Source organism: Falco naumanni, chromosome 2, assembly GCF_017639655.2.
Source record: "Falco naumanni isolate bFalNau1 chromosome 2, bFalNau1.pat, whole genome shotgun sequence".
Taxonomy (NCBI): domain Eukaryota; kingdom Metazoa; phylum Chordata; class Aves; order Falconiformes; family Falconidae; genus Falco; species Falco naumanni.
The window spans coordinates 79,993,785-80,016,573 of NC_054055.1; the positions used below are offsets into that span (position 1 = coordinate 79,993,785).

Below are 22,789 nucleotides of genomic sequence, written 5' to 3' on the forward strand. Positions count from 1 at the left end.
GTCTTTTAATGGGGGTGAAGATTGTCACTAGCTCAGTGTGGGTTACCTAGGGAATCATACCAAAAGCAACAGCACGACAGGGTTGCATGCAAGCCTTAGGATTCCATACCTGGAAAAGGCTATGTATGCTAAATCACTCATGCAGAGAGCTGCTTCAAAGAAATGCATTATGCACTTGTAGCTTGTGGGACTTGTTTTGTATATTTTTCTTAAAGTTACCAAAAACTCCCAACCTCAAACTAGAACAGGAAAGAGAAAGGTTGTAGGTCAGAACAGAGGCAAGGTCTGTCCCTGCTAGAGGATGCTAGCAACCTCTATGCAACAAAAATTGAACAATTGCTACATTTTATGACTTTTCCTTGAAAATGTGAAAGAAGTAACTTTCTGAATGCCTGATGGGGTAACTGCAAATTGCTGTTCACCAGGCAGTTAAATGAGGCGTAGATAATACCTAGTGTTGATGACGTCGTATTGACGCCACTTGCTGTAACAGATAGGGCAGGTGCCTGAACCGCAGACGGGAAGATTTGCTGAATGAAAAAAAAAAAAGACAGATCAATAGGGTTCTTCTTTTTTTTTTTTTTTTTTTTTTTTTTTTTTCTGATGTCAAAATACAATAATATTCAGCAGTGGAAAGCTTAAAAATATTGAAGACATAGTGGTAATTTAAATTATTGAAGCAGGATAGCATACAGTAAATGCTATTTGGTCTTGGCACTAAATCAGGCACTGGGAAGTTTGAGGGATCCTTTAAATATTGACAATGGGTTTGACTTCCAGTTGAAATAAGTCATTACGACTGGGTTTTTTCAGTGTCTCTACCCCTTTGGGGTAGAAAAAATACAAAATACATGGCCAAAGGAGGCTTCACTTTCAGTGTTTCTGACTTTCAGTAAACAGGTTTGGATTTGTTTCTTTTTGTAAGCACAACTTAATGGCATGGAGTGTCAGATTTCCGTTCTAAGTTTGTCATGACAGAGATGGATTTTACTTGCTTTACTTTGATTGCTCTATAGCTAGGGATCTTTATGAACCTCTTATTAGTAATAACAATGCTGTTTCCATATAGGAAGTGCACCCAGCAAAATAATCTCTGGGTATGATACTAGGTGCAGATTTTATGTTCTGTGGCTGTGGTAAAGGTGACCTTCAAGGGGAAAAAACAGCCTTTTGCATTTGCTGTCTGTTTTCTGCTATGTAGGTCTGAAATTGAACTTGGAAACCACAATAAAAAAAAAAAAAAAAACAAACCAACTTTAAGGCTTTCCTTCAGTGCCTCTAAAAACAAAGGGAAAGTAGGTTTTCATTGTTTTCAGTGCTGGGCACGTGATCAGTTAGCAGTCTTTGGGCAGTTTTGCCTTCATAGCCTTGTTCAGCCGTGTGTCTCCAACCTTGGCTGTTTGCAAAATTTGACTTCATCTGACAATCTCTGACAAAACAGGGTGATCACTAAATAATTAGATCTCAGTGACAGGAAATGATTCACCTGAGATGGCCATAAAAAACCCCAAGGAACCTGCCCTGCCTGCCCATGAGAGCTATGATTCACCATCTCGGACTTCACAAGGAGGCAGCTGGAGAGGGTGCTGGCACCACTGTTGTCTCTGCCTTGGCATCAGGATCTTCTGTCCCTGTGGCAGAAAGGTAGAGGCACATAGAAGTTATGACAGAGTATCCCACTGTCACAGTGCATAGCTCAGTGAATCAAGCTGAGGTGCCTTTGATTTAAATTTTCTTTAGTAAGCTGGGCGGTGAAATGCAGTGGCTGGGGAGTGAGCGCACAGTGTGTTTGGCTTCATCTTTTCAGAGAGGGCAGGGCTGACCTCTGGAGATGGGGCAGGATGGGCATCCCTGGACCATAGCTCCTTCGGTTGCCACCCTGTGACTCACCAGGGCTTGCCTGAAGCTCCCCCAGCAGCACCATTAAACCCGCATCAGGCAGTATGGAATAAAGTAGGCTCCAGTGGTGGCAACATGAACATGGTTCTTAATGAGATGTGAAGGCACTAAAGAAAATTCAGACCCAAAGGGTAGCCAGGAGAGAAAGAGAACTCAGTAAGTTATACCCACCCTAAAATGAGCAGCTAATCACTGGTGCTATTGTGAGGACTACAATAAATCAGTGTCTGCCCTGGCCGCCTGCATCTCATTATGCATAAACATGCGGATAGAGAATGTCAGCCTCAATAGCGATCTGTCATGTGAATGCTGCTGTGTCCGAGTGGGCTGGCACTTGCATGGTTAGCCAGCTTTGGGTTTTTGTTTTAGGTTTTGGTAGTTTTGTCTTTTTTTTTTGGAGGGGGGGAGTAGGGTGGGGGATTGCTATTTTCTTTTGGAAATGTTGATTTGTGCCATGCTGTGGGTAGTAAATTTGTGAACTCTGTGATGATAGCATTGTATTTAAGGTGTGGGGGTAAAATAGCTTTCATATATGTCATATCTAGTGATTGGGGTTTTGTTTGGTGGTTTTTTGTTTTGGTTTTTTCCCAAGTCCTCCTCTGTGTGTGGTGTCATGCATATTACTGAAGCTAGGGCAACACCTACATGTTTTTATGCAGCTGATGTGTACTGCCCATTACTGAAGCACCACAGACTGCCTCAGAAAGGCTAATTAATTTAAGCCCTGCAGCACCCCTTTGAGGCAACTTTTGTTGGTCCTGATAGATGCACACACTGTAGCTGCTCTTTGATATTTATTTTTAATATGATTTCTATCCCAGAGGTGGAAAAAATGAATAGTTCTTCCTTTGTTAGGTAGTTGAAAAAATGTTAGACTTTTGATATCATTGAAAAAAAATATGTAGCAAACTTTGGATTTCATTGCAAGCCATGCCTCAGAGGTTCATATTTTCTTTTAAAGCCTCAGCTCCTGGAGCCAGGTGAACTTGTAGATGTCCTTTTTTTTTTAAACATCTGTGACTAGCTCATGTGGTTGCAAAATAAATTCTAATGTATTGTCTCTGCTTAATCTAAAATCTGAGGTGCAGTGAGGTACTTGGCTGAGGTTGTGGATTTGTTTCTTTTTAGTCTTTGCACGATTAGGACTGGGAATACTGATGACAGAGCATGCGTGTTGTTCAGAAGAGTCCCACAGATTACTAGTTGATTTTGTGTTCATGTTTTAATTTCAGAGCTCCTCAGTCCCATACTATATTGAGGTAAAACAAGGGTAACGGTCTCCTCCCTCCCCCTCCATGAGCAAACCAAAGACGTTTTTGAACATCAACTCACAATTTTTTGTCTATGCTCAGTCTTAAACTTATTAAAGAAGGATTCTGCTTTTCTTCTCAGAATGCTTTATCTACCTCTGTATTTAATCTCCTTTCTGAGGTCAGCCCTGTTTCTCCACTTCTTTTGCCAACACTAAACTCATTCCCCCTGTCGTTCTCTCTTACGCTTCCCACATCCACTTTCAGTGCTAGATCCCTAGCTACCTCACATCTTAAGGAGTCATGAGGACTACCAAAGTGGCTGCTTCAAGCTAGGTTTAAACCATGCGCAGCCCAGTGCTCATGTCTCACTTCCTTCTGCAAGGAAAATTCTTAATTCCTTAATATTTTTCTAGGGAGCAGGTGTCCTTACTGCCTAAAGCATAATTTCACGATCATTTTAAGCCAATCTGAGACCACACTGTCACCAAAGGAGTCACCACCCTTTGTATCTGCTCCTACCATCTCTTTTCAAGTAGCTGTCTGATATGGCAGATTGCCATTTATTTTTTTCCCTTCTGGCAACTGTAGGTGAGAAACCTGATCTGATTTGCATCACAGCCCCATGGGTATGAGTGCTTAAGCCAAGAAGCCCTAGGAAGCATCCAGCCAAGAGCAGGAAAAAAGTCTGACCACTGCTTTTGGTAGCAGTACAGTCCTGAGTGACTTAAATTATCATTTAATGACACTACATTTAATGTAGTTTCAAGGTCTCACTGAAAGAGATGGTCCTGCATCCAGCTGCTTGCTCTCGTGCTCTGTGTTAGCACAAGTTATCACACAGCTGTGCTGAACTAGCCTGGTTACCTGTGCCAAATGGGGAAAGGAGACATCTCGTTTTGTCTGTGGGGTTTAAAACTTAGGCAGTTTTTCACTTGAATTGTCCTCCCAATGAACCAAACAAATGGCCCACTCTTTGGCCACCTTTCAATCAGTGCTTTTCACAGTGTTTATAAACCTGGCATCCTCTTCAGTGCCTAAAGGTGGTGAAGTCTCTTAAATGCCTAAAGGTGGTAGGTTGCTGCTGCTCAGGATGAACCGGGCATTGTTCCCATGGTCTCCAAGCCACAAGGCAGCTTTGTGCTTCTGCTTATTTCTGCTCAGACTTGTACTCAGCTTCTGCCTTGAAACCTCATAAGCTCTAAGGCAAACAGTGCTTTAAACAGTATGCAATTCAGCCTATATCCTGGATGAGCCAGGCTGCTGAGACACATGAGTTGGGCCAAAAAGAAATTTGAGATGGTCGTGAATTCATCTGCTGTGTGAATATGGACTTGGCGGGTGTTCCCCCTTCCAGGAACATGACTATTTTAAAGCACTTCAGCATGATCAGCTATTCTGAAGGGGCTGCAGCAGCTTATCTTTCCCAAAAGTGACACTTTGTATTTATTTTTCAGGGCAACTTTCATCATAATTTTTAAACTGAAGGTAATTTAAGTGAAAGCTTTAATGAGTGTGTTTGTTTGTTGTAGTTGGATATGAAAACCACCTCTCCTTTCTTCTGTTTCAACAGTTAAATATTCTGGTTGACACTGGGAGCAGTAATTTTGCTGTAGCAGGTGTGCCTGATGCTGATGTCACCTCCTACTTCAATACCGAGCTGTGAGTACCTATACTGCATGCTGTGATGGGTTAGGATGTCATTTAGATTCTGGCTCTTCCATGTGAAGGAGGATGATAATGCAGTTTGTGGGACTCCTATGACAACTCCTAGGGGTGGGATGTTTGTTGCGTCAATGGGAAGATTGGTCTTGCCTGATGGAAAGACCTGCCTGACGCACTATGAACAGTCCCACTAATGTCAGTGCAACTGAGCTCTGAGGGCTGTGCTGATTAGAGCTGGAGGAAAGGTAATTACAGGGTAAAAATCATTTGCAAAATCACACCAATTTCAGCCAATTTCTTATCCAAATAGTCTTGGAAAAAATTTAAAGTTTAAATATACTTTCCCTTTGTTTAAAAGCAAAAATTAAAACCTGTAATTGTATATGTTTCTTGACATTTCATCCAAACCCAAAATTAGTTAATCAAATCAAATTTGTTGTTTAGTTTTGCCAAGGGCCTCAATCAGTTAGTAATCTGGACAGACCCTGCTGAATCTGTTTGTTTGTGAGATACTACTTGGTGGTTTTGGTGCTTGTTATGGACTAGATTTGCTGTGCTTAGCATGAGCTGATATCAGTCACATCCAAGCACAGCTTTGTCTGTCTGAATCAGTATCCTTCCTTTCTTCCTTCCTTTCTGCCCTTCTCTAGTTTCAATTATTTCAGGTAAACTTCTCCAAAACACAGTGTCTATCTTTAGCTGAAGTAGATGGTATTTAGAGGACCAGGAGGCTGGAGAGTATCACCATTACCTCATTACCTCTTCATGTATTTTAACATGAGGATTTGCACTTTTATTCAAATGAGATGCATTGGTAATGGAGGGAAAGCCAGTATTTCCATGCTGCCTACTAGAATAGCCTTCCTCCCTGTCACATAATCAGGTGTTAATGGAGATATTTCACATCTCATTCTGATATAGCGCAGGTCTGGAACATCCAGAATTTGCACCTGAAAGCTATTTCCACACTACCGCAGAGTTTTACATGCCAGCTATCCCCTTCCATAGGTAGTGACTAGAGGAAAAAATTACAAGGAATTAAAAGCACAAGCTTCTCCCTTTTCTCTTAAGTGATGTTATTTTGTGTGAAAGGACAAGGCCTCTTATAAGAACCATAAACCATTAGCAACAATGGCAGAGAATGTGTGTTGAGAAAGGCTGGGAAATCACTTGAAGGTTACAGCCTGTTATCAGTGTTCTCAGTGTACACTGCCTTTTGAGAACTTTGATATAAAATTAATAAGGAAACTTTGAAATTTAGGCCTTGAAGCATAAAGAGTGCTTTGTAAAATGATTCTAACTGAAGTCATTACAGTCCAGAGCAATTGCAATAGCAGTTTCTGGTTTGGGTTGGATTGATGGAGTACTGCAGTATGCTCAGAGTAAAGTACAACCTTTAGCAGGCTTGAACCTCACTGCACCATGCTCCTTCCATTTTAAATATTTTAAATACATTTAAATAAATGTCGTCTGGGAGGGAGCCTGGCCCCACTGAAATCAGCTAGATGTTTCAAAAATACTGTTTGCAAGAAACCTCTGTAGGTCACCTAGTACATAGCACGAATGAGGCAAGGCTATCACCAGGTCAGGTTAGCCATAGCTGAGTCCAGCCATGTCCTGTAAATCTGTAAGGGTGGAGAGTCCATGATCTCTCTGGGCAGTGTGTTTCATTGCTGTGCCATACTGTGGCTGCACCACACTCCTTCCTGGGGAGAAAGTATTTCCTGTTGTCCAACCTGAACCTCACAAAATATAAGTCATGGATGTTGCCTCTTGTGTTATTGTCCAGCACTGCAGAGAAAGGTTTGGCCGTGTCTTTGTAACTGTATTACAAGTTGTAAACTGCTGCAAGATCTCCCCTTGGCCTCTTGTTTGCAAAACCAAAGCCCAGATCCCCTCAGCTGCTCATCACAGGTCCTGTGTTTGTGGAACGTGACCTATCTGTTAACCCTCTGGCAGTCCCTCTTCTCTTTCTCCAGATCCCTGTTGCACTGGGTTTCCACAGCTGGCCACAGTCTATTCCAGGTGTGGTCTCACCAGTGATGACAAGGGGTTGAGAGCATCTTCCTTGGATGTGTTGTCTATGGCCCTCCAAATGTGGCCTGGTGTGGAGTCTGCTGTATGCACAGGGCAGCTGTATGCTGTTGGCTCTTATTCAGCCCAGTGTCCACCATCACGCCAAGTCCTTTTGAGTCCTTTTTGGTTGCTTCCGAGTCTGTCCTGATGCATGGAGTTGTTTTGTTTTGGCTACAAAACTTTGGGCTTCTCCTTGTTGGATGCCATGACGTTTCTGTTGGCCCAGCCCTCCTGTTCTACAAGGTTCCTTTGGATTCGAGCTCTGACATTCAGCATGTCAGCTACTCCCTTTAATGTAATGCCCTGTACAAATCTGCTGAGAGTGCAGTCTGTCCATTGTGTAGGTTCTTGATGAAAATGTTGAACAGTTCTTCCTCCACTCATGACCCCTGGGTCACTATGCTTGTCACAAGCCTGATGTTGAGCCAATGGTCTCTGCCCATAGGGCCCAGTGACTTAACCCTCTTCAACCCACACAGTGGTCAGCCCCACATCCTCAGCTTGGGATGTGGGGAATGCCATGGGAAATGGTGCCAAAAGCCTGACTATAGTCAAGGTGTGCTACAGCCACTGTGCTTTCCTTGTCTGTGTAGGCAGTCATCTTGTTGTAGAAGGCAATGAGGTTGTTCAGGTATGATATGCCTATGAAGTTTCTCGTTGAGTGTCCGTGATTACCTTCTTGTCCTTCATGTTCTTGGGAAAAGATTCCAGGAGGTTGCTCTCTTGAGAGTTTTCCCAACGTGAGGTAAAGCCCAGTGGCCTATAGTTCCTTGGGCCCTGCTGCTTGTCTCTTTTTGTGAGGTCTTATTATAGCCTTTTCCCAGTACTCAGGCTACCTTCTCGTTGTCATGATTTTGCATAGATGGTAGGCAGGGGCCTTGATATCACATCAGCTGGATCTGTAAAGTTACCTAAGAGTGACCTTTACCTATGTGTAAATGAGACAAATGACCTGTGGGCACTTTTCCTCCACACAATGTGGAACACTTCAAAATTAGATAACGGGCATTCCTGTCATCTGATAATCATTCCTGTGTTTTTTTCCCATATTGTCATGAAGTGCTTCCATATGAAAGTCATAAACTGCAAATTCAAGACGGTGGGAAAGAAGGATTAGTAATTTGTTAAGTTAATGGGACTGAGTTAGAGATGTGTGCTTATTAGAATATTAATAATGTGTTGGAGAGAGTGAGTGATGGGTCTGAATTTCCTGATTGCCATGCTCTCAGTTTAATTTTATTCAAATTATCAAAATCTGAAATTAAATGCATGATTGTTTTTTGACTGAAATTGAGGAGGGTGCACAGGAAAGGCATTATCTTAATTTAAAGGACTCAGTGTGTGTTCAGGAAGAGCCCTTCTTGAACAATTTTAAAACTGGCTTGTTAAATATTGTTGTGTGTCATATAACTCTGCTGTTTAATTATCTAGGTCTTTCTGTACAAAACTAATAAAGCTGTTATCATGAACTCTTTCACAACTTGAGCTTCTGAGCAGCTCTGAGAAGACTTTGCTGTGAAAAGTTCTGAGTTTGCTGGGATGATCATGCTGTGTAGGTCACCATGATGTATAAGGTTTTGGAAAATGGCCTAATTTGTCCTGAACTGAAAAGAAATCACAGTGTTTGTTTCTCATGCTGTTCAAAATAACAAGTAGGGGTTTTTGGGTATGCTACTTATGATAAAAGAGCTATTTAAACAGGTGAATAAAGGGATTTTTACACTTGAAACTAAATTATCAGCGATGGCTCTGTAGCAGTATGTGAAAGTGTGACATACTCAGGGCTGTCAGTATTCAGCAACAGTATTCAGTTTTACTTCTGTGAGTACTACTGCCTCTACCATGTAAAGTTTCAAGAGTAAACTGCTCAAGAGTTGATCATTCCAAGAGACAGGGAGGCAAGAAAATTATGGGCAGTAAATTGAGGTAATAAGTTATATATCAGCAAGCAAAAGTAATCAGCTATCATAGAATGGTTTGGGTTGGAAGGGACCTTAAAGATCACCTAGTTCCAACATCACTGCCTTGGGCAGGGGCACCTTCCACTTCAGGTTGCTCAAAGCCCCATCCAACCTGGCCTTGAACACTTCCAAGGGTGCGGCATACACAGATATTTTTGGGCAACCTGTTCCAGTGTCTCACCACCCTCACAGTAAAGAATTTCTTCCTTATGTCTAATCTAAATCTACTCTTCTTCAGTTTAAAGCTGTTACCCCTTGTCCTTACATGTCCTTGTAAAAAGTCCCTCTCCACCTGGCTTGCAGGCACTCTTTAGGTACTGGAAGGCTGCAATAAGGTCTCCCCAGAGCCTTCTCCTCTCCAGGTTGAACAACCCCAAATCTCCCAGCCTGTGTCTTCATAGGAGAAGTTGTCTAGCCCTCTAATCATCTTTGTGGCCCTCCTCTGGACTCACCCCAACAGGTCCATGTCCTTTTTGTATCGAGGGCTCCAGAGCTGAATGCAGCACTCCAGTTGGGGTCTCACGAGAGTGGAGTAGGGGCAAAGAATCACCTCCCTCAACCTGCTGGCCACGCTTTTTTTGATGCAGCCCAGGATACAGTTGGCTTTCTGGGCTGTAAGTGCACATTGCCAGGTCATGTTGAGCTTCTTCTCAACCAGCACCCCCAAGTCTTTCTCCTCAGGGCTGCTCTCAATCCATTCTCCACCTAACCTGTGTCTGCGCTTCGGATTGCCCCAACCCATGTACAGAACCTTGCCTTGGCTTTGTTGAATTTCATGAGGTTTGCATAAGCTCACCTCTCAAGCCTGTCACGATCCCTTTGGATGGTATCCCTTCCCTCCAGCTTGTCAACCGAACACACAGTTTGGTCTTGTTGGCAGACTTGCTGAGGTGCACTCAATCCCACTGTGTTGCCGACAAAGATGTTAAACAGTGCCAGTCCCAATACTGACCCCTGAGGAGGTCTCCACCTGAGTATCAAGCCATTGACCACAACACTTTGAGTGAGACCATCCAGCCAGTTCCTTAACCACCGAGTGGCCTATCTGTCAAATATGTGTGTCTCCAATTTATCCTGTGGGACAGTGTGAAATGGTTTGCACAAGTCCAAGTAGGTGACACCAGTTGCTCTTCCCTCATCTACCAATGCTGTAAGCCAGTTGTAGAAGGCCACCAACTTTGTCAGGCATGATTTACCCTTGGTGAAGACATGTCAGTTGTCACCAATTATCTCCTTATTTTCCATGTGCCTTAGCATAATTTCCAGGAGGATCTGCTCCATACTTGCTTTGTGATAAAATCTTGCAATTTTGGTTGTGTAGAGTTTGTGATAAATTGTAAACCCTGCAAATTAGATGGGACATCTTGGTTAAAAATAAATAATTTATGTTGGGTTTTCATGTTTGCTTTGTCTCTTAAAGTCATTGGCCCTGAATCACTTATCTTGTGCCCTCTATCACTAGAGAGGTGATCAAAACTTCTGTTCAGATTTTTTTGCTCGTTGCTATTTTCTGTCCCTTCTTTGCCATTGCTCTCTGTGGAGACATTGGTTTGGTGCTTAGAAGAAGGTGAGTGGGTAAGCAGGAAAATCTGAAGACCTGTCTTGTTGCAGAGCAGCAAGAGAGCATGGAATTAAGAAGGAATTGCATGTGTTTGGCGAGGTTGTGGTTAAGCAGGGCTTTTTGTGTGGTGGATTTGCTGTTGCCATGTTGAGCTTCCTTCAAAATGAAGCATGACATGAGAAATGTTTTGGTTATGTTTTGTTCAGTGCTGTACACTGGTAATAAGGAGTAACTGTGCACGAGAAAATGAACCCATTGCTAATTTTCTCAGATGAGGCTTGAGATCCATTTGAGGTTTGAGGACCATGTTTCTTTCTGTTGGCTGCTTTGGAGAGAAAATAGTAACCAGGAGGGAGAGGGAGAAAGGAATAGTGTCACTACAGCACCATAATCTAGGAGGCCTTTTTCCTTGCCTCTGGCTAAGATGCACTCCCTCCCATGAGCGAGGTGAATTTCTTATTTTCTCACCACAGCCAGAACAGCTGGTTTGGAATTTTTTGTGCCTTTTGTTTATTTTACAACACTCGGCCTATGAATTAGAACAAGTCTCTAGTTTTGACCTCTAAAGAAGTTTTCTTCCTTTAGATCAGTGAGGTGGAAAACCACAGGCTGATTCCTGTCAAGAAGATGGACCAGAAAGTGGTTTTGCAGAACAGAATATAGTTTTCTGCCACAAGGATTATGTGAGACCCCTTCCCACATTAGGAATTTTGCTCCTTGAAGGAAATAGTAACGCCTTTTCATCAACACATTTGTGTGCTTTACAAATGAGAGGAGTATCCTTATACCCATTTCTTCAGGTGGCAAAGCTGAGACACAGAGGGCAAGGAAGTCACTTGCCCTGCCTTTCCACAGGAAAGTTCACCAGCCGTACTGGAAAATGAACCAAGTCTTTCTGTGTTCCTGACCCACAGCTCAATCTATCAGACTGTTACCACTTATGGAAGAAGAGCTGTGTGCTGCTGCTGTTGCTAGTCATGCAGCATCTGTATTTGCAGATTCTCTTTGTTTTATTCTCCCAGCACTCAATTTTCTTTCTGGTTTCAGATGTTTCCTCTTCTGTTGCACAGCCAGACACTTTTCTACATGAAGAAACCTGTATTTTCCATTCCTTTTCCTGCCCACCTCTCGTTTCTTTTATATGAGTAATTATTCAGATTTTATTTTGATTTATAAAATGTACTGCCAGTATCACAGTGGTGGTCTGAAGACCCTGCCTGAGCAGAGATGTTCCTTTGTCTAAGTGTCATACAAATGCAGAGTTATGCAGAAAGGTAAAACAGCAGTAGCAGTAGAAGTAACCACGTACAGGTACTAATAGTATCTCTGAAGTCTGTACATTTTGTGTTTCTATTTGTATGCCTATTATGTATTTCTGCTGTTTTGGATATTACAAACTACTGAGCCCTGAAGACCCTTGAAGGGTTAGGTGTTGGGAGTATCATGAACTGCTTAGGGATAGAACCTGGCCTCTTACTACTCCCTCCCTCCCTCCCTCCCTCCCTCCCTCCCTTAGCTGGGAGCAAGATCAGTTGCATGGGCCATATGGCCTAATCATCCCTCAAGATAGTGTCTGAATAGATGAGAGTTCTCTGTGTTACCATCTAAAGGTTTTTCCCCATAATAGGCAAAATCACACTGACTTCATTCAGGTAAGCTCAGGTACAGAGGGCTCTAAAGCCACTTTATGTGTCTATTTCTGTCAGAGCAACTGTTAGACTAAAGCTCGGTTGATAAAACTGTCCTTACCTGATAAATCACCTGCATCTTCTATTGTTTCAGACACATGTAAAGTGGTGTTATGAAATTATTTTACACTTGCTTTCCCCGCCCCCCACAATTTACTTTTAAAAAAGCTGTCAAGTGAAAAGTCTGTTCGGATGAACTGAGCATGGTCATCTGTCTCTTCAGAAGGGGAAGCTGTACACCAAAGAATGGGACCAAAATAAATTGTAAGGGATTTAGAACTTTTGTGGCTCTTCAGTAATTATGTGGGTGGAAGATGAATACTGTATTTATACTACAGGATTTTAAAATGAAAAAGCTGTTGAAGTTTTTCCTAATGTTCTTGTTGAGCCTTCTAAACGGGATTCTTTTCCTTCGGTTGCCATACTTAACTGCTCCTTCGCCTTTGCTGCCCTGGTCTAGAACCTCCTTATCTTCTTCCTCCAAGTCAGTGAATCATTTGTTAATAATATCCAAGTCCACTTACTTCCTGATACATAGACCAAACTGCAGATTTAGAAAACCTGTGTCTTACTGTTGATACACATAATAATATTCCAATTTACTCAAAATGGATTTTTAAATAATATTAATGAAATATTAGTCTACAGCTATTCAGTTAGCTTGGCATTTTGGTTTTAGATTTGAATTCAGAGGCTTTTCATTTCCTAGCACCACTTAATACATTTTTATCTATAGTTAAGAGTATTGCTCCTATTGCGATGGACCAGTCTGAGTCAAGGACACATTGCACTACGTGGCATAGTAACTTAGATTAAAAAAAAACTAAAAAACACACAAAAAAACACCAAACACCAAACCCCTCCACCCCCATTGTGCAGGCCTGAGTAATCAATGGCTTCAGGATAAAAACAGGGCCTTGAGGTTAATTTTATTTCCGCTTTTTACTGCTTTTACAATCCATCCTCCTTCTTTTGTGAGTATATGTGATTGACTTTGCAGACTTTGCTTTTTTCCTCTCCGGGAAAAATTGAGTTTGAATATATTCTGTTGTCTTGCATAGTAAATGAACATCTCATGCATAAGCCTATCTTTTCCTTTTAAAGGTCAAGTACGTACAAATCTCAAGGGATTGATGTCACAGTTAAGTACAGTCAAGGAAGCTGGAGTGGAGTGCTGGGTACAGATGTTGTTACTATCCCAAAAGGAATCTATGGCAGCTACACCATCAACATTGCTACCATTCTTGAATCAGAAAATTTCTTCTTACCAGGGGTTAAATGGCATGGGATTCTTGGTCTTGCCTACGATGCTTTAGCCAAGGTAAATCACCCTTTCCCCAGCTGTTGTCTTTCACAATGACAATAAATGGAAGTCTGACTACTAAAATAAAGTGAGCAGATGATCTGTCAGCATTAGATTCCTCCCTTCCAACCACTTCTTCCTGTGGATCCTTTGTGTCTGTTCCAGAAAAAATAAATTGGGTTGTGATGGTATCACAGTCCCATGTGAGGATTTTGACTTTTCTGGTGATGAAGATACCAATTTTAGCTTCTCTGGAATTAACAAGTTTTTACAGAGCTTGTAGTACTACAGCATGGGAGTAAAGGCTTCTGATACATGTATAGAGGGCATGTATTAGGGCTCTGATGATCTCCCTCAAGACTTGTCAATGGACAGATGAACTTACTTGTCAAAACCTTCGACAGTTTATTCTAAGACATTCTCCATTCATCAAGCAAAAGCTGAGATGCAGGGCATATAGAGATTATTTCAGAAGAAGTATTAGCTATGGTGTTTTCATGAACATAGAACCAAGCATATCCTGTTCTTGTGCAGGTAGAAAATTCAGGTAGAAGTTTAAATTAAAACCTAAAATTTATAACCTTATAATCTAAAACAGAAAATGTGATTGGAATAGTCATAGTCATAGTTTTCAACCTACACATGACTGTCTGAGATCACAAACTGATATATATCTCGTAGAACAAATGATTCAATACTGCCTGCCAATTCTGGAATTAAAATGCTTTATTCAGAGGTGTGTGATCATTGTATTGACTTCTGTCGTACTTGCTGTCATACACTGTCAACAGACAGAGAAGAGCTGCTTCTCAGACTCTGGTTTGGGCAAATGGTGTATTCAGGGCATTTATTTTCCTTTCTTCCAAAGACTTAAGTGTTGTTGGATTTGAGGCTGCTCTGTGCTTTGTGTAGTAAGAGCACTTGACACCGTGCAAGTTAGCTAAGGTCTGCTTGTCATGAGATGTATCTGCACAGAAATCTGAATTACAATGAAATTGCAGTACTCTAATAACAGCAAAGGAAAGCATGCCATGCAGCATAGGAAAGAACTTGTTGGCCAGTAATCAGTTGAAGTGAGTGTGCTTGGATATGAAGTTCTTTAAAAGAAAGAAGAATAAATGAGGGCCGCTGAATTCAGTTAATTAGAATTAAACAATATTTAAAAAATGAAAATCCTCACTTTAAAATTCTGCCTTTTTGTTGTGGACAGTTGCCAAGGGCAAGTTACATTTCACTGTTCTAATATCCCAAAACCTTTTCCAAAAAGAAAGCATTGGTGAGAGTTTCTGCCTGAAACGGAAACTAGTATTTGAGTTTGAAAACTGCAATTGAAAAATACTCCTGTGCTTTAGGGATTTCTGTGACAGTGGTCAAGAGTAAAAATGTTTCTAAAAACAACAGAAACAGAAAAATGACAGATGTTTATTTAATGACTTATTATATCTAGAATTGTCATCACCTGGTTGTCACAAATTCAATTTACTTGTGAAAAGTGGTTTTGCTTGAATGATCTGCTCATTTCTGCAAAGAAACTTTTTAATTAATACTTCTGCAATTCTTTTGTTTTTTGTTTTGTATTTCAACACCTTCAAGCCTTCGAGTTCTGTGGAGACGTTCTTTGATTCTCTTGTGAGGCAGGCAAAGATCCCCAACATTTTCTCCTTGCAGATGTGTGGTGCTGGGCTGCCCGTTTCTGGAAGTGGTACCAACGGAGGTAGTCTTGTGGGTATCTATCAATCTGAGAGGGAAGATGTATCTTTGTTAATCTCTCTCCCTCTTTTCTATGACTATCCTACTTCTTCCAAATCTAGTGTTTAAAAATATTAAATGTTTTAGATTATTTTAAAGAAAAGTTAAGCACTTAGGCAAAACTCAAATGTGTCCTTATTTTCATTCTCCATTCTTTTTTTCTCTCTCAAGTTTGAGTAAACTTCTCAAAACTCAAATGTAATTTTAATGAAGAGAAACATAAATGTTTTGGTGTTTCCTCAGGGCAATTCCCTACCTTTCTCAAACTGAGTAGTCCCTTACTCAGCTGCTAAGCTTATAAAAAAAATTACGGTAGCATTTTGATGAGGTTGAATATGATGTAAAAAGGGGGAGAGGATTCAAGGCTCTTGTCCTTTTTTGTAGACAACATATTAAAGGAAAAAATCTGACAACCAGATATTCTGCTTGTTGTTACTTTGGAAAGTCCTTTCGGTTTTAGTGGGACAAAGAATTGGCCATTATTTATCTGGGATTGGGAATTGGAATGACTATTCCTGAATTATGTTGAAATAAGCATATCAGCACAGGAGCTGATCACAAATAGTTATTTTGCTGCGAATTCACATGCTGTAAGTGTTAACACACTTGAAATAAATGAAGCCCAAGAGAGAACTCACTTGCGTTAGTTCAAAGTCTAATGATCTTGTATGCTCCCAGTCAGCTTCAGTATAAGTTTTGGTGGAAGGTAATAGTGATAGCAATGATAGGATGGTCATATTCCATTTTGGATGTAAGAAAAATGAAATGTTCTTCAACAGCATTAAGGCTTTTCTGATCTGATAAAGTGAATTTATGATGTGCAAGTTTAATATTTTGTCCTATTTTTATACAATGTCTAGATTAAACCACTGAACATAATATTTTGATTTTAAACAGTGGAGCTTTCATAATGGAATCGGTGTGAGCTTGCTGGTAATTTCACCCATCATGGGAATTCTGTTTGACTGAAATACAATCTATTTAATGACTATATGTTTCATACTGCTTCATTATTGGCAAAGGACTTGTCAGTAAAATCCTTACAAATAGTGCTAAATTAAAATATTGATGTCCTGTGTATCACAATTAAATATTATCATTTTTTCCTGTACTTGGCCCAAAACTAATCATCTGGGCTTTTAAAGCATATGAATTCCTTTCTCCTTTCCCTTAGGTTCTGGGTGGAATTGAACCAAGTCTGTACAAGGGTGATATTTGGTACACACCAATCAAAGAGGAGTGGTATTATCAGGTTGAAATTCTCAAACTGGAGGTTGGAGGACAGAACCTCAAACTGGACTGCAGAGAGGTATTTGCACTTATGTCTTTCTGTCCATATAAAATACAAGTTTGGTTAAGAGAAATACTGAAATGCTCAGTTTTGTCTTTGCAAGCAGATGTGTATTGCAGTCTTTTCTGAGCATTAAGGCTGCATGGTAACTTTGAAAAGAGATGAATGAGCCATGTGAAATGCAGTGTGTACATCAAGCACGCTAAAATTGCTTCAGAGGACTTTAAAGTCATTGATAGTATTTTTGGTAAATTTGAAACTAAGCTACAATTGTTAAGTGAATGGTCCACTGAAAATCAAGGCTGCTGTGGTTTGGAAGGGCTCAGCATCTGGTCTAGTTTCAGTTGTAACAAAGATGTCTAAAGACTGAAGATGGTGCATTGATTCAAGGAGACAACTGTCTTTAAACAGCTACAGTTTATGGGTTTCTGTTATACAGTAAAGCCAAACCAAAGGGTTTTAAAGCAATTCTGGTCAAAGAAAAGGGAAGATTTTTGACTGACCCCTGTAGAGATGTCTAAGCGTGTAGTTCACGATGCTACTGAGCAGGTGTTGTCCTGGGCTGCTTCCCAAAGTATTGCATCCTATGCCTCTCTTTTTTTTTTTTTTTTTTTTTTTTTTTTGTTACTATTTTGTAATCGACTTTTACTTGCTTCAGCCTTGCCAGTTATTATTCCTGATGGATATGTTTTCTGTTTTTATTAGGAATAATGTTCTGCTGTCTCTGGATCAGTCTAGTAAGGCTGTGTTGCAGCAATTTTTATTCCAAAGCTGTTTAATTTTTTTCTGGCGGATATGTGTGTATGCCAGTGTTTTATTTGTTTCTTATTGTTGCTTGTTGCTATTCATGTTTTGATTTTAGTTCTGTAATTTTCATGCCCTGTTTCTATCACACATCTTCATTTTATCTTATGTTTGTTCTCTTAGTTGGAAATCATTGGAATATGATAATTCTAAAATTTTTATAGTTTATAGAAATTAAGTGACATTCATGATAAAAAACTTACATGTGCATAAATATTATATTTCCTTACAAAATATGTAAATTGTATTCCCATATAAAATATTTAAAATGAGTCATACCATCTTTCAACTTAACAAGCAAAACAAGCTCTGTTTAAATCCTTGCCTCTATTATACTGTTAGGAAAGCAAAACTGCTTGTCCTTTAATGTAAATGTTTGTGTTTGCTTTTCTTTCTTGCCTTAAAAAACAGACAACATGTTTTTGAAGAAAAGCCCTTCTACTGGTGGTTTAATACATGATGTTTCCAGAAAACAACTCACTTAAAAATCTAGCAGTGTTATGGAAGTTTCCTGTTATTGTTGCTCTTTTCTGAGCCAGGATTTGCTTTCATGTTGTATGTATTAGCACAGAATGCTACTCACTGGTTCAGAAGGCATCATTCTTTCTTGATCAGAGGAGATCTTCCTGCAAAACTCTAGAGGAAGAACAGTAAATTAGAGCCAGTATGATTAAAGTTTGGCTAGTTTAGGGGCTGGCAGAGGATGCATAATTCACTGTATGGGATGATGTACTATGTGCCCTCTCTCCTCTTAGTTGTTTTCTAGGAAATGGAACATTTTTTGTAACGATCACCAGAGACTACTCCTTTCCTTGCCAGGGAAAAGTAGTCCCCTCGCTTCAATGCTGGGAATCTGTCCAGTGTTAGGCTGCAGCTGTGGCCTTGAGCCTGGCCGACCAGGCCCAACAGAAGTACTGAGCTGCCAGCAGCCCACATTGCACAGGATGCACTGTTAAATATTAAGCAGGAAGACTAAGAAGGCAAGTTACTGCCTGCTGCAAGTATGCTGTACGCAGCATGAAAATCCAGGTGTCTAGTCCCTGCTGCTCCAGGCATTTTGCATGGGTTTATGTCAGTGGTTGACCCTCTTGGCTGTGCCTTCTACCTACTTCTTTCCAAGGGTGGCTTTCCAGGATGCTGGTGACTATGTATTTGTGGTACAAATCTGTTAAAGTGGATTCCACAACGCCTTGATATTTCTCTCCACTCTTTAGAATTATTTTTGAGTGCATAATAAATGGTTTCTCGTTTGCTTTGCTTTAAGCTCTGCTTGGCAACCTATAGCAGCTCTTATTTCAAAACGAAAATAACTAAGTCAGAGTTACTTTTTTACTTTTTGGTGGGTTTTATTTTTGTCACTGTGCTAAAGACATTCCATGTGACTTGGTAACTTCTAAACCAGTGTATTTTAAATCCGCTTGCTGTTTGACCTCTTCCTAAAAACTTATGCTGTATATTACCTTGTGTCTTATGATTATGCCATAAACATGTCATTGTTCAGTAATATTGATCTTGCTGCCTAAGATGGCAACAAAAGTATTAATAAAACAGCTGCCACTGCTACTTGCTTTTTTTTTCTCTACAATTAATTATAGTTTTTAAGGAGTTAATGAAAAAAGATGTACCTTTTAAAATGTTTATTCTTTGTTTACTGTATCTGAAGTTTGTTGAAATCTCTTAGTCTGAGGGTTGGGGTTTTAATAATGAAGATAAATGTTTGCTTAGGTTTTTTAGTGCAGATTTTGAGGCAGCAAGATTGAAATCTCAAGTTTCTTTGTACTTGCTTTTTGTCTGTATTTTAGTGGTTTTCAGCAGTTGGGGAGAGTAAGGTGCGGCATTTGGCATTTGTACTCTGAGCCAGTACCAAACATGACATGTAATGAGACCTAATGTTCCCTGACTATTCTTAAATTAGATAAGCCAGCCATTAAAAATAGGCTGCTGTATTGTTTTTAAACTATGTGAGTACTTTCCATGATAGCAGACACCTTGACTCAGGGCTTGGACATACATGTTAAGCTACGTCAGCATGCTTAGCATCTGTCTGTATTGACCACAAGAGTGCTTTTGCCCAAAGTGCATGGGAGGTAAAGTGAATTAGCTGACACCTCTGAGAGGGGCCAGGCTTTTCTTCTTTTTACAGTGGTTTGGCCATTTACACCAGCTGTGGTGACATACATTAATTTCCGGAGTGGCACAGATAAACTCACTCTTGTGTCTAGGCTGACCATATCTTGCTTTTGCTCTCAGACTTCATTTGAATTCAAGCTATCAACTAAAGAGAGCTGCTGACAGGTATGACATGTAGGTTTGGGAAGACAGCTACCAAAAAGGAACAGCTTTGTCATTGTTATGAAACAGTGGAATCTGCATTACATTAACTACAGTGTGTAATTTCTCTCCTTTTTTTTCCCCCCTCCATAGTATAATGCCGATAAAGCGATTGTAGACAGTGGAACCACGCTCCTCCGTCTGCCCGAGAAAGTCTTCAGTGCTGTTGTGCAAGCAATAGCTCGCACATCCCTGGTAAGCTAATGTTATTAAATCTGCTTGAAATGTTCAATTCCTATTACATGATCACATGATCTTTGAAAGGAATGTCATCTTTGCTATCTACCTTGTAAGTCATAGGGTTTTAATCTGAGTGGAACAGAATTATTCCTGGTCTGCTCCTGTTAATAAATGAGAAATGACTGATAGTCTTTGATGGAAATGGAAAAGGGAAAAGAAGAGGTGAAAAGGGAAGGGGAGGAGGGAAGAGGGATGGTCCAAGTACAGACAAGACATGTGTGTATGGAAATGCATCAGAAATAGTGCAGAGGCGGAATATTTTGTTCTAAGGATTTCAGAAACATGGACATAATCCCTGTTGCTCTGATTCAAAGTACTGAGTGCAAAAATCAGTCCTTTCATTCAAAATGAAGTGTTTATAAAAGTAGAAGAACCTGCTACTGCAAGCAGTTCCTTTCCAAATGTAATGCTTATTGTACAGAATGATACCATTCATTAGGGTTATTCGTATCAATAAAGCTGCTTTGACCTTCATTATTGACTTATTTATGTTTAAAATGATCTTTCTTTGAAAATAGAGTGGGCTTTAGAAACAGGGCATGGGGATGGTGAATTTATCTGAGTGTGGAGTAGCTGAAGCAGCATTTTCTGATTAATAAAAACTAATCATAAATTTTGGTTTAATACAGTGAGCAGTGCCAAGAAAGTTAGATGAAGAATAAATCCCAGATATTTCAATGTGAACAATTTTAATATTTTTGTCATGGATTCACAATCAGACAGCAGTAGTTATTGCAAATCACAGGAAATACAATAACCATACTATTGGCTGTCTGCCCAAAAGACAGAGTATTTGCCTGTATGCTGATAATTCAAGATTGAGATCCTTTTCCGACCTGATGGAGAGCAGAGATTTGACGTGAAGTATTCTTCATTGCCTGCAGGTGTTCAGTGTCTGAAATAAATGTAGCAGTTGCCTTATGTGGCTCAGCTTCCCTGGTTGAAAAGTTCTTCTTTTTGCCAAAGCACTTAAGTATTGACAAACAATTTCAGTCAATGAGGGGGGAACTGAAAGAAGCCTACCCAAGAGCTCTTGTAATGGTACCTGGTGGGTAGGGCACCCTCCTGTGAAGTGCATCACAGCGGTCCACACTCCAACCCTGATGTTGGTCAGGGCATTTGAACTGGGGCCTTCCACAGGACAAGTAAATAGTCAACTGATCAATAAGGTATTAGAGGGGAACCACTCACTCACTGTGCTTAATGGTTTATGTTCTTCCTATTAAAAATGCATAAACTATCTGTTCTAGGGTTTCTTTTTAATCTCAAAGACCTTCCTGCTGTACCCCTTTCCCTCCACACACACAAAAAATTGCTTTCACAGCTCTAAACAAAGGAGGTAGTCTAGTAAATAAGAAAGTAGTTACAAAATGTACAGATCAGATTCCAGCTGTGTAGGAGCAACGTCAGGAAAATGGGTATTTTCAGTAATTCTACCATGGCATCACAACCGTACTCTTGGCGCTCCGTGCTTCTGACAGGCTACGTACCGCAGATGATTTTATATATCTGCTATAGTCAGACATACTTCTCTGACCACAGATGAACCAGGTTAACAAGCTCCTGCTCCTAGCAGCTTGTTATGAGCTTCCCAGCAAGATGTTATTGCCCCCTCAGGTATGCTGGGATAACTGCATGTGAAGGATTCCTTTATTTAGCTCCATTAAAAACCAAGGCTGTGAGCTTTATGCTCTTCATTGGTGCAGATTGTTTTTTAAACCTTACTTATTTGGACTAAAGTCTTTTAGGGAGGAGCTATAGGTGCAGTTTGATGTTGGCAGGTTTGGAGGGTGGTGGTTTTGGCAGATGTGTAGACACAGAGGGGTGGCAGCTAGCTGCACCTCACTGAGCTGAAGTCAGAACAGCATGTCTACTCATGGCATTAATGTAATGTTAAGTTAATAAGTTGAAGAAAGGAAGGAAGGCTCAAATAAACCTAAAGTCTTTGTTGTAACACCCTTTTAGGTGTTATACAGCCAAATCTCCCCTAATGTATTTCTTCAGCATACAGAAGTAAGACAAAGTAGTGAAATGTAATAAACCGTCTTTCTGGGAAATGAAAGTAGGCACTTAAATGAGAGCACTTTATAGGCTTGTTCTGTCCAGTCAGGATGCTATCTTGCAGTTTTTCTCAGATCACAAGCTCTGCTTTCCAAGAGAAAATGGAAAGAGAGGAGAACTATTTTTTTCAGCAGGTCTAGCCTGGGCCTTGGCTGTGAGGGGCAGAGCATTCTGTCCCATGCCAAGAGATACACTTAAGCATACATGGAGAGTTATGGGTAAAAGCAGTCTGTTTGTGATGGGAGGTCCCATTGTGTGTTTACGTGACCGTATGCTTGTTGGCCCAAGAATAGAGATGAGCACCTGGAAGAATTAATACCGTGCAGCCCTAACAACTGTTTTGTTGACAGGAGTATGTGGTATGAGGTGAATACTTATCACCTGTAAAATGTCATACAACTAATGTATGAGCTGGTGTTTACAAAATAATCGATACCACAGATAAATACAAAGGAGAGGAGTGGTGAGGCTGGGTTCCATCTTGTCTTCTCCCAAATGGGAGGCTTTGGCTGTGCAGCATCAGAACAAGATACTGCCTTGAATGTTGCTTCACATAAGAAAAAGAATCAGCACAAAGTAATGCACTAGGGAAGGTTTTTCCCCTCATCTGGCAGCAGATCAGCTTCAGGGAACATGAACATTAGACAAGATGTTTGTCTTAGGCAAACGACCTCTGCAGGGTTTTGCTTTTTGCTTTGTTAGTGCCATGGATGTATTAAGGAGTGCTGTTAATCAACCTTATTTCAAAATCATATCTATTTGTATTATATCACTACCAATACAATACAACATATTGTATTGGTAGTGAGTGGCAAGGCAGCAAAAGAGATAGAGCAGAGGTCCTCAAACTTTTTAAACAGGGGGCTGGCGCATGGATTAAGTGGCAGGAATTCATCTGCGGCTGCTTGGT

The 22,789-nt window shown here is 40.5% G+C and overlaps 1 protein-coding gene across 1 annotated transcript in view; it reads left to right on the plus strand.

Moving 5' to 3' along the window:
• The window catches only part of BACE2 (beta-secretase 2), a 55,915-nt gene that overhangs the window by 17,639 nt on the left and 15,487 nt on the right, over nt 1-22,789 (plus strand). Inside the window, exons 2-6 of the mRNA XM_040585112.1 lie at nt 4,723-4,811; nt 13,205-13,421; nt 14,997-15,125; nt 16,327-16,461; nt 19,672-19,773. Coding sequence (XP_040441046.1) covers nt 4,723-4,811; nt 13,205-13,421; nt 14,997-15,125; nt 16,327-16,461; nt 19,672-19,773 — 672 coding nt within the window. The remainder of the gene's footprint in view (nt 1-4,722; nt 4,812-13,204; nt 13,422-14,996; nt 15,126-16,326; nt 16,462-19,671; nt 19,774-22,789) is intronic.